This window comes from Verticillium dahliae, genomic scaffold, assembly GCF_000150675.1.
Source record: "Verticillium dahliae VdLs.17 supercont1.3 genomic scaffold, whole genome shotgun sequence".
Lineage (NCBI taxonomy): Eukaryota > Fungi > Ascomycota > Sordariomycetes > Glomerellales > Plectosphaerellaceae > Verticillium > Verticillium dahliae.
Window position 1 is genome coordinate 758,639 of NW_009276940.1, and position 11,172 is coordinate 769,810.

The window sequence follows — 11,172 nt, forward strand, 5'->3', positions numbered from 1 at the left end:
CCGTATGCTTGCAATCAGTATATGTATGAATGTTTACATGTCTCGTCACGTCGAGAAAAAGAAACATGTTTTGCAAAAATGGTGGAGAATTATTACTATATACTACAAGCCGGCCTACGTGGCCAGCGGCAGGGAGCACATTAACATGGTGACCCCGTAGCCAAAACGCATCCTGAGCTGTGACAAGCAGAGAGCGGGAAATAAGCAGTCAATATCGACCAAAGCGAGAGCAGACAAAAAAAGCCAGCCAGCCATCATCCACCGCCGACCCCTTTTTTGAAAACCTCGTTGAAGACCCCGCTATGCAGAGAGTGAGAGAGCGAGTAACAAATGAGAGAGAGTGTGTGGAAGAAGAAAAAGAGAGCAAAACTGGCAAAACAGGAGAGAGTTCAATCAAAAGACCAAAAACGACAGGCCGTCAGCCGAGACGTCCAGAGCCCCGCGTATCGCAGGCGCAGAGTCCGCATACGCTTTGGGGATGCAGTGCTCGCTGGAAAGAAAGTGGGTATCAATCTACATTGTGTGCATTGGGGTTTGATGGTATTCTGGATGGATGTATGCGGAGGTCCAGTCTTCGTCTCTTTGATGTACGTTTTCGACAAAGGAAAGAATAGCGACAGCTTCAAGGACATCAAATTTTAGTCCTCCTCGAAGAAGTCGTTGTCGTCAAAGTCACCCGCGTGCGCATCCGAGTCATACGAGCTGGACTGCATCATCGGAGGCGTCGCTGGGTGGCTCTGGCTCTGGCTCTGGCGGCGCGGCGGGGTGCTATCGCCTTGCAAGCTGGTCTGCGGCATCTTCTGTGCCTGCTTCGCCGTGACAGAGGGTTTGCGCGAACGTTGTGCGAGCTCAGCTGAAGTCAAACGGCGGCCGGTGTTGTTGAAAGCAGTAGGCTGGCTCGGTCCGGGCTTGGGTGAAGGGGTCTGGCGTAGATTGGAAGCCGGCGGAGTGAGCAATCCACCGAGGAAGCTGCTGGGCATCTGAGAGCTGGTCGACCGCGAGGGCGTCGAGTTGTTCCTCGAGGCAGGGCCTGCTGGCGACGACATGACGCCCGAAATGCTTCGGTAGCTTGGCTGTTGTTGCTGCTGCTGTTGCTGGGACTTGCGCCAGTTTCCCCAAGCGGCAGCGAAGGGGCTAACAGCCTGTGCCATGCGAGGAGAAGCGGCCTGTAGCAGGTTGATGGCTGAGCCGCCGTTCAGAGCACGCTCTCGTTCCTGCTCTTCCATCTGAAGGTTGGCCTTGAGACGGATGGCAGCGTCCTTCACAGCCTCGCGGTTATAATCTTCGCCAGAGAGGGCAGCGATAATGTCCTGGAGGTCGGCGTGCCTGACAGCGAGAAGCTCACGCAGCCAGGTGATCTCGTCGTCCCGCTTGGAAATCTTGGTTGGCGCTTCAGGATCCAGCTTCTCGATGTTCTGCTCGAGTTCCTCAATGCGCTGTTCGCGCGCCTGCAGCTGCTCCTGGAGCACCATGATCGATTCACGGAGCGCCTGCGGCGAGATCTTCTCCGGCAGTCCCATGGACTTCGCAGCCGGCGTGGGCGCGGTCGTGACCTGGGCTGCAGCACCAGTAGAGACAGGGGCAGCGAAATTGGGCTGCGCCTGCTCGACAACAGGCGACTTGGCGCGCTTGGCAGCTGCTAGAGCAGCTTCCTTGGCAATCTCGAGCTTCTCTTCGAGATGGGCGACGCGGTCTTGAAGATGCTCCGTCTTGGACGCGGAGAAGCTGAGACGCTCAAGTAGGTGCTGTTCAGCCTTCTGGGCCTCTTCGACAGTGTTGCCCAGCTGCATAGCGTGGCGGGTGTGCAGGTCCTCAACCTCATTCTGATGCTTCTCCTTGAGCTGCTCAATCTCAGTTGTCTTGGTTGTCTGGACTTCCTCGACGAGCATCTCCGCCTGCGCCTTGGCTGACTCGACATCAACATTGGCCTGGTCAAGTTCAGCCTGGAGCTTGGAGATCTGCTCCTCCAGGTCGCGTCGAACATAATTGACTTGGTTGTTGGCCTCGTCAATCTCGGACTGCAGGGAACGGCGCGTGCGCTGAACCTCGCTGGCTCCAGACTCCCTCGCCTCCTCAAACTCGCGCTGGTGACGCATGGCCTTTTGCTCGAGCTTGTGGTTCTCAGTCCTCAACTCGGCGAGGAGAGCCTCCAGGCGGTTGCATTCGCCAACAGCACGCAGGCCCTGGCGTTCGCCGTTCTCGAGACGTTCAATCTCGGCCTCGAGACGCTCCCTAGTTCGAGCCTCGGCTTGGAGTCTAGCATCGAGAACCTCTTGGCGGGCAATAAGTGTCTGCTCCCTCTTGGTCCTGCGGGAGTGTTCCTCAGTGATCTCGCGGGCTGCTGTGGTCATCTCCTCCTGCAAAGCCAGGAACTTGGAGCGCCAGCTCTCGCGTACCCTCTCGTTCTCTTGGAGCTGTGTTCCGAGAGTATCAAGGAACCTCTGCTGCTGCCTGTTCTCCTCAAGTGCGTGATCGAGCTCGTTGAGCTGGCGGCGAGAAGTCTCGGCAGCACGGTCAGTCTCAGCCTTGAAGTGGAGAGCTTCCTGTCGGGCCTCGCGGAGGTCGTGTTCAAGCACGTTGGTCCTCTTGATGAGCTCGGTCCTCGACTGGTTGCTGTTGTTCTGGTCCGCCTCAAGCAGCGACATGCGCATGTTATTCTTGGCGCCCGATACCTCAATCGCCTTGATCCTTTGGTCACGCTCTTCCACAACCTCGCGAAGGCGGTTCTCCTCCTCAGAAGAAATGCGGAGCAGGCGCTGAACTTCGGACAGTCTGTCCTCTGCGGAGCGTCGGATTTGAAGCTCCTTCTCCGTTTGAGCCTCTTGCTGCTTCAGCTTTTCATCGAGATCTACAGAACGTTGATCGTAGATGCTACGGTTCATGATTTCGACCTCGAGACGGGTCTCTGCGGCCTGCAGATTCCGTTGAAGCTCCGCTGCCCGCTCTTCCGCCTCACGGCGGCTGGTCGTTTCTTTATCAGCACGGTCCTTCTCCACGCGCAGGCGTTCTTCCAGATCAGCAATCTTGCTCTTGTATTCAGACTCGGTGTCAGTCGTAATGGTGGGCTGCGCAACAGACGGCAGACGACGCTCGACGACTTCCTCGATGATGCTGCGGAGCTCAGCACCACGGGGCTCCAATGGCAGGCTCTGGCCAATCTGCTCCTTCATCTCAGCCAGCGCCCGCAGGACAACTTCCGAGGACGCATCACCAGCAGAAGCAGATGTGGGGACGCCTCGCTGCGTTGTGGCGAAAGCGTCGAGAATGGTGGTACGGATCTGGTCCATCCTGCGATCCCGGCGGGGGCTCATTGACCGACGCAGGACCGGCTCCTCGTCTTCGTCATCGGCGTCGCTCTCTTGCACTTCGGCGGACATGCTGCGGCGCTCGCGACGAGCTGAGGTACCTGCCTGTGAAGCGAAATGGCGTTCGATGGCGAGCAGCGTCTTTTCCAACGGTTGCAGGCGGGCCTCGAGAAGGTCGCCGACAACATCGTTGACGCGTCCATCGAAGAACTGAACGCGCTGGCCTAGCTTCTCTTGCTCATCATCGCTGAACGTACCATCCCAGTCGCTGTTGGCAACGTCCTCGCTTCCGTTGAGGCGGTGTACAGGAGCGTTGAACGACTGGGCACTCTGCGGAGGATCGACGAAAGGATCCTCCAACTCGGTTGTGGGGATCGGCGGAGCCAGGTTCGGAAGCTGATGGTATTTGCGAGGCTCGGGGCTGGACGCATCCACAGTGGAATGGGTTGCGGGCTGCAAGTGGAAGGGAGAAGAGTTGGTAACGTCGGCAATGGAGATGTGCCTGGTAGGACTGGGTTGAGCCCAGCGAGGCTCCTCGGCGGCCTGCTTGTTGACTCCCATCATAGGGTCGTTTTGGTTGAGGTGGTCCATGATGGCATCGATCTCCTCGAAAGTCGGTTCGTGCTCCGGGCCAGATGGGGGCAGCTCCTCGGAAACATCGTCGGCCCAGTTCGAGGTGCGACCATCGGGCGACAAAATTTGCGGTGGCGGCAACTCGACCTCCTTGTGCGCCGGCTTGGGAGGCGATGCGAAACGAGACGCCTTGAGGCCCTTAGGCTTCGGTGGAGGCGAAGCAAAGCGGGAGGCCCCGAGTCCCCTGGACAATACGGGTTGCTCGATCTGTTGCTCGACAGGAACGTGGGCTGTCTTCTCTCCAAGAGGCTGCTCAAACACTGGCGTCGGCTCACGTGCGTCCTCGATCTGCTTCTCCTCCGCCTCAGCCACAGTTTCATGAGCGTCAATAGCCTCGACCTGGCGAGTGGGAGGCTCAATGGTGGCCTCCCTGTCCCGGTCTTGCTCGTCTTCATCATCTTCAACATTGGATTCGGGTTCCACAACATTTTGCCAGGACCCGCCAGGAACGAACGCTTGGGCAGTAGCTGAGAGGCTCTTTTTGTGTCCCTTCTTGAAAAAATCTTGGCCGAAAGGTCGAGCATCGTTGAACACTTGCGCGTCGTTCTTCCTTTCGAAGTCGAAGGGAGTCCAGTTCAGCTGATCTCTGCCGCCATCGGATGGACTTGTCGCCGTAATGGCCTTGGAGTCAGCCATCTGTTCGGACACGCTGGTGGAAGACATTGTCGTGTCGCCGGGTGTCGCATCGCCGTCGTCGCCGGAGCGCATGTCCACGGCGTCTTGCTCGACAGATGCTACGGGCTGGGCAAATGCAGGCCGGGGCGACGGCGTAGGCTCGGCAAAGCGAGGCACCTCATCGCCATCGTCTCTGGCCACTTCCTGTCTCCGCTTGGGGCCCGCAGCATTGACGACACGGCCCTCCTCATCAACCTCATATGGATTTCCCTTGGTTGGCTTAGGATCTCGGCTGGCTGGCGGGACGATGGGAATGGCCTTCGACTTCTTTGAAGTCAGAGCTTCCGCGAGATTAATATTGCCAAAGATGGACTTGGGGCCAGCCGCAGCAGTGTCAGTGCCCGAAGCATTCGGGCTGGTGAAGGCATCCGACAAGCCACCAGAAGGCGTGAAAGGAATCGCATCGGGACGGAACTTGGGCCCAGACATCGAGAAGTTGAAGGTACTAGTGCCGGGCGAGAAAGGCGCGACGCCGGCATTCATGCTCGAAGAGAATGAAGGAGCGCCAAACGAGTGGCCGGAGGGCGAGACTACAGATGGCACAAACGGTTCAGATTCCGCATGGAAGACTTGTGTCTGAGCCGGTGGTTGGAAGGCAGTGTTGCCAAAGACAAACTGGCCACTCGGTGTAAACTCCTTGCCAGGGTTGAATTTGAACTCGGGGGCCTTGACATTGAGTTTCGAGAGAGAAGGCTTGCTTGCGTGGCTCAGGCGTCGTTGGTTTCCTGCATTGGCGGTCACAGATGCAACCTCGCTCCACGGGTTGCTGGCAGTGCTAAAGTTACGCTGGTGCTGCTGCAAGATATTGGCAAGGTGGAAATCTTGCACCGGCGTGCCCAGATTGCTAGGATTCGTCTCGATCTCAGCAGCGTCGTCTGCCTGCTGGGTGTCCATGTCCTGCCAAGCATTGAAGCTGTTGCTGCCGTCATGGTTTGCGTTGTCACGATGCTCGTCCTGGAAGTAGTTCTTCGTGAGCGAGTGGCCCCTGCTGTGGGGGCGAGGGTGCTGCAGCTCAGGCCCGTCTCCAATCTGAGTTGCAAAGTGCATTGGGGCCTGGAACTGCATCGATGCTTCTCTGCTGTGCACATAAGAGGGGTCCTCGGAGATGGAGCCCGAGGGCAGAGAAACCAGCTCATCCGCAGCCCTTTCTTCGTTGTGGGGGCTGTAGTCATCGTGCTCAAGTTCATTACGCATCTGCTCCTCCAGATGGTACTCGGCGTCATCAATCTCAGCCTGCAGGTCATCATTGTTCGTGTTCGTGTTCGTGTTGTGAGGCTCCGGGGTTTTCGATGGGCTCTGGTTGATCGGCTCCTCGTCAACTTCCTGAACTTCTTGCAAGCGTGGCGACGCTCTCGCTGAGGGCTGCTGCGCCAGCTGTTGGTGTGGCATCATGGGATATTGCAAGGACTGGTGACGCTGGTGCGCATGGAAAAGTGGGCTGGCTGCATGGAAGCCATCGGGCGTGTAGGGCGAGACAGGAGACAAGACACCGTGCAGAAGCGATGGCGAATCAATACGACCAGGTCCATGATGCATGGGCCAGCCAGCAAGCGAGGGTGAAGCATGGTGGCCTGGCGTGAAAGGGGAGTGCCCGCCTGCGAGGGAAGGCGACGCGTGATGGCCAGGCTGGAAAGGAGAGTGTCCCATGGGGATGGAAATGGACTGTCGCGGGTTGAACTTTGAAGCATGTCCGGGAGTAAAAGCTGGTGAAGCACTTGACAGCACGCCGGGGCTCTGGGCGGCAGAGGCCCGTCCGCCAGGCATGAAGTGCGAAGGAAATGGGAATCCGGGTATGGCGGGATTGCTCGAAGCCGACGACGTTGGCAGGGGAGGCGAGAAAGGTAGGGGCGGGTATTGCACGGAGGGCTGCCTGCTCAATCCGGACGCCGTCATGGCGGGAGACATTGACGGAGCAGGCGCAGGCTCTTCGTCTCCGAAAGAGACGCCCAGCGCACGTAGCTTGGCCTCTTGAAGCTCGTTCACATAGTCCTTCCAGGCATTCAGGTCAGGCAGCGTAACCTTGAAATACCGATCTGCCCGTTCCTTGGAGAGGTCCTCGTCTGCGGGCCAAGTGTTTCGGCTTTGGGAGTATCCCTCCTCGGACTGGAGGCTACCTTGCGCGGCCTCGAGGTCGAATCCAGAGATATCATACCCGAGCTCGTCCCAAGAGGAGAACATGCGTTCTGTTTCGGCGGCTGTCAGAGGCATAGGAGCCCTGCCATCGGTGCCACGCTCGTCATCACGCGGCAGGAGGACCAGGATATTCTTGCCCTTCCAAGGAACCTTCTTCCTCAGCCTGGGCGTCAAAGTAGGCTCCTTGAAGGTGACTCTCGCCGGCGTTCGAGGCCCTACTGCGTCTACCTTTGCTATTGTTTTTGGCGGCGTCTGTGGCCTTTCCAGCGTGTCCTGTGATGAGATGGGCACGGAGAGATCGCCCACAGCATCTAGGCTGGGCGTGTCGAGATCGGGAGACGTCATGTTGGCAAGAGGAGAACCGATGATGTGGTTCTTGGTTTCGGGCTTTAGGGTTTCGACGCTGGATCTTTTTCGGGGGTGGTGCGACGATGTGCGACGGGCAATGCGCGTGGCAGCGGCCGGCTTGGCACGGGGGGTCTGAAGACTGTCCTTGTACAGAGGACCCTCTTCACCAGATCGCGAGCCGCTCAGCGAAGAGTGCTCGCTTCCGTCTTCTCCGTCACTGAGCCAATGGCGACTTTCAGAGTTCTCGCCAGCGGTATGTTGACGGATCCAGTCCTCCGTCAGGCCGCGGGTTGGTCTTCGAACCCGATTGGCGAGGACTTGAGCGGCGCTCACGAAGCTGTCTGATTGAGCAACCTGTCCTGGAGCAAATTGGGGCGGTGGGCGCAGAAACGGGGTCTGGAAGGCTAGCTGATGGAGAGGCGAGTCCTCGGAAGGATCACTGCTGAAGCTCTCTCCGCGCAGATGATTGCGGTCGCCCTGGGAGTATGGCGAGCCCCAGCTGGCGGTCACGAAGCGAGCTTCCTCGTCCTCGATTTCGTTGGGTGTAGACCTCAGAAGATCTTGCGCCCGCCCAGGTAGCCTAGGCGCAGGGAGTGGCGGAAGAACTGGAGAGGAGCCGGCGTCTTGATCGTCGGCTGCTGTTGAGGCGGTCGACAAGGCAGGAGATGCCGGGGTTGGGTGAGGTGGCAGTTGGGCAGAGCCGCTGCCGTCCCGAGCGGAGGGACCGGGAGAGGGTGACGGGGATGCGTGGGAAGACGTCTTTGAGGAGGGCTGCAGGCGCGTGCAATGTCAGCAGTGAAAAGACTTTGGAATGTCCTGACCGGCCGTGTGTGGTCGGTCGGTCGGTCGGTCGGCGGAGAGTGCACTCACTGCAGCGAGCACAGCGCAGACGAGAGGCGAGTCGTCTGCAACTAATGCTCTTTCCTGGAAATGATGACCCTGTGCCGTGATCGGGATTCTCTCGACCAGCAAGCTGCAACGATCCAGCAGTTGACTGGGATGGGGGTTGGCAGACGGGACGAGGAGCGAGAGAGAGTCGGTGGCGTGGCGGAGGGAATGAATATAGGGGTTGAACCTCTGTCGCGACGCGCTCTGTCTCCGTCAGGTCGATGGGAAAAAAGTTGGCAGGCGCTGAAATGCTATGCTGAGTACAGGGGTTCAGGCGAGAACGGGCCAGGTGTGAGTATTTCGAGATCACGGACAGAGGGGCATCGACGCGATGGAGCAACAGCTGGCAGCAGCTATATGCATCGGTGATGACTCTGGATGACCGCGTCTGCAAATGCCGAACAGAGAGGATGGTCGTGAAAGACCGTCGAGCGACTGGGGGGGGACTGGTGGTGTCGACGACAAAGAACGGGACGGTTGGATTGGACAACAGGGCAGGTCTGGATCAAAGCAGGTCGAGGGAAGCTCAAGGTCGTGACTTTGGGGGACCGGGTCCAATGGCCAGGGAGGTCCGCCTAGCACGCTGGAACTCCACTACCCCTAAAGTGAGAAACTCCACTGTCGGCTGGGTCGAGGGACGTGTCGTGGAGCCAGCTCATCAGTGGGTGTGCTGGGTGTGCTGGGTGTGCTTGGTGTGCTCCGTGCTGGGTCGAAAATTATTATTGAAGCAGGCACCAACCGGGGAAGGAGCCATACAGGGAAGCGCATTTTCCCGTCTAATGAGGCGGGACCAGCGCCCAATTTCGGGCGACGTGTTGGTCAGATGGGATGTACCTCGGGGCTGGCGCCAACCTCCCGCTCGACGAATGTGCTCCCTAACAGCGGGTCTTCGACCTACCAGGCTCTTGGCTTCGGGCAATCTGAACCCCTAGAGTTGACCGCCACACGATCCCCACAGCCATGACGGGGAAAGGATCGAGGCCACACCATGACCGTTCTTGGGGGAGGCTTTGTTCACCGTTTCCTCCCCCATTCCAGTCTGTACACTCCTACCCGCTGTCCACTGTTGTGTCTCTGCACGGTAGGTGCATCTCAAGAGAAACAGGACAGGTGACATGACCTAACGGCCCAAGTATTCGCGCTGCACATGTTTGTACCAGGACCCAGAGCACGGCGGCTGCAGGCCAGCCAGACAAAGCAAGGTACCTGTCCCGGCTGAAGTACAGGTAATGTAAGGTACTAAGGCAAGGTACCCGAACACAGGCTGGCGGCGGGACAGGATGCAAGACTAGGACTAGGGGTCCTACCGCACGATGCCTACCTAGGTGCTTGGGTGCCTACCTGCAGGCTAGCTCTCAGTGCATCTCAGTGGCACCCCTTCTCAACAATTGTCACCAACGCAAAATGGCGATGACCTCAAGTGACTTTGCCATGGCGGGAAAAGCAATCAGCCCCATTGCGCGATTGTTCGCGTCGGACATTTCATGCTCGTCCATCACACAGAGTCATTGGACCTTACACACTCCTAGTTTTTGTGGATATGGAACGGGCCGACGCCGCTGTTGCTCCTGGCGTAGGCGTTCCTGGCGCTGGCTTCGTACCAGCGGGAGGCTAAACCAGCGCTCAGGATTTTCTTTGTGGTTAGGGTTTGTCAACCGCGCCGGCGCAATGGGCCCTACTGCTCTTCCTCCCATTGCCTACTTGCCACCCGCGAGACACAACGGCACAGTGGGTGGCGCGAGAGAAGCCCCACGATGTCTCACTACCAAACTCTGGCTGAGACAGAACGCTCACTCGGTCGAGTACCGCCAGATCAACCCCGCAATTGATGCATTCGAAGATACCACGGCTGGGAAATGGCTGGCAGAGGGATCAGAAGATGCCGGGACTGTGATATGACTGAACCAAGTGAAGAGGCCCGCGGACCTATTACAAATGTTATGTACAGCCTTGAACCTTCGAGCTTCGACAACGTGTCTTATACCCTCGAACCTAGCCGTTGCAGAAACCCGAAGACCTTGCCCTCTCTTATCAACAACTGATCACCAAAACATTACCCAACCACTCGCACCCACCTTCAAACATCGCAGAAGTAGTCAAAGTTGGCATCAGAGCTCACCAACGCCCTCTCAGGCTGCGTCGGGCTGTTATTGTTGTTGTTGTTTCCGCCATTATTGTTGTTGTTGTTGTTGCCGCCGCCACCGCCGCCGCCGCCAGCATTCTGATCAAAGCTCTTCTGCGCCGCCTGGCTGATGCCCTGCTTGCAGTCGTCTGGCATCATGTCAGCCGTCGCTCGTTCATGGCCCACTGACGGGGATGGACACCTACTGTTCTGCTTGTCACAATCGCTGACCTGAAAGTTTCCGCCGCCACTGTTCGCCAGCCTGGCGCAGTCGTTCTTCTGGTTGTCGCACGCCCGGCCGGCCGCCGTGTCAAAGTCGGGCTGGTGGTCCCCCGCGCATCAGCATGCGCCCATCGAACAATCGCGCCCACGGAGAGGAAACAATCGCGCCCCACGGAGAGGGAGAACTCACAAAGGTGTCGCCGCCCACCGAGAACGGCCTGTCAGGGTCATTCGACTGCGTGATCTGTTCGTTCGTCGCCCGCTCGTCAGTCCCAGAACAGCAAAAAACGACGTTTGTCAGGGGGTCGCAGCGCAGACGCACCCCAGGCGCTCCGGCGCCGCCCACCTTGCCGTCGAAGAACTGCAGGTTCTGCGCGTTCTGCCGCGGCCGCAGGCCCATCTTCCATCCCATGGCCAGCTCCTCGCTCAGGTCCTGGCTGATGTCCATCGCGTGCCCGGCCGTCGCCAGACCGGCGACGGCGGCCGTGAGCAGGGTCATCCAGCGGGTGAGCATGGCGCGCGCAAGTCGTTCGTTCGTTCGTTCGTTCGCTTCGCTAGCGGGGAGCGATATCGAGTAATCGGGTTGTCGAGGAGTGTGCTCGTCGGGAGTATATTGCGGCGGAGAGCGGGAAGGGAGGGAATTGCGGTGCCTCGTCTGAAGTTTCTCGTGCGCAGTTGGGCCCTCAGAGGAAATCTTCAACGCCCGTGGCAGAGTGATTGGGTTGGTCGGGCGGAGAGGGGTTGGTTGGTGCCTCTCGCGCGGTCGTGCACAGCATTGCTGAAAGATGGGGGAGAGCCATCCGAAACGCCCCTGAGACGCGCCTTGACGGGCATCTGGTGGCTTGC

At 58.7% G+C, this 11,172-nt stretch overlaps 3 protein-coding genes across 3 annotated transcripts in view; 1 reads left to right on the plus strand and 2 right to left on the minus strand.

Annotated features, from left to right (window-relative positions):
- The window catches only part of VDAG_01862 (signal recognition particle receptor subunit alpha), a gene marked incomplete at both ends in the record, with an annotated part of 2,729 nt that extends 2,569 nt beyond the window's left edge, over nt 1-160 (plus strand). The window contains one exon of the mRNA XM_009657891.1: nt 110-160. Within this exon, the coding sequence (XP_009656186.1) occupies nt 110-160 (51 nt within the window). The remainder of the gene's footprint in view (nt 1-109) is intronic.
- A 478-nt stretch (nt 161-638) lies between these two features.
- On the minus strand, nt 639-8,944 carry VDAG_01863 (uncharacterized protein; the record flags this gene model as incomplete). Its single annotated transcript, XM_009657892.1, has 4 exons — nt 639-1,928; nt 1,983-7,865; nt 8,817-8,876; nt 8,930-8,944. The coding sequence occupies 4 exons, from the start codon at nt 8,942-8,944 to the stop codon at nt 639-641; spliced, it is 7,248 nt and encodes a 2,415-aa protein (XP_009656187.1).
- A 1,115-nt stretch (nt 8,945-10,059) lies between these two features.
- VDAG_01864 (uncharacterized protein) lies at nt 10,060-10,840 on the minus strand (the record flags this gene model as incomplete). The annotated part of the gene is made up of 3 exons (XM_009657893.1): nt 10,060-10,253; nt 10,311-10,425; nt 10,649-10,840. 3 exons carry the CDS (start codon nt 10,838-10,840, stop codon nt 10,060-10,062), a joined length of 501 nt encoding a protein of 166 aa, XP_009656188.1.
- Nucleotides 10,841-11,172: the final 332 nt, after the last annotated feature.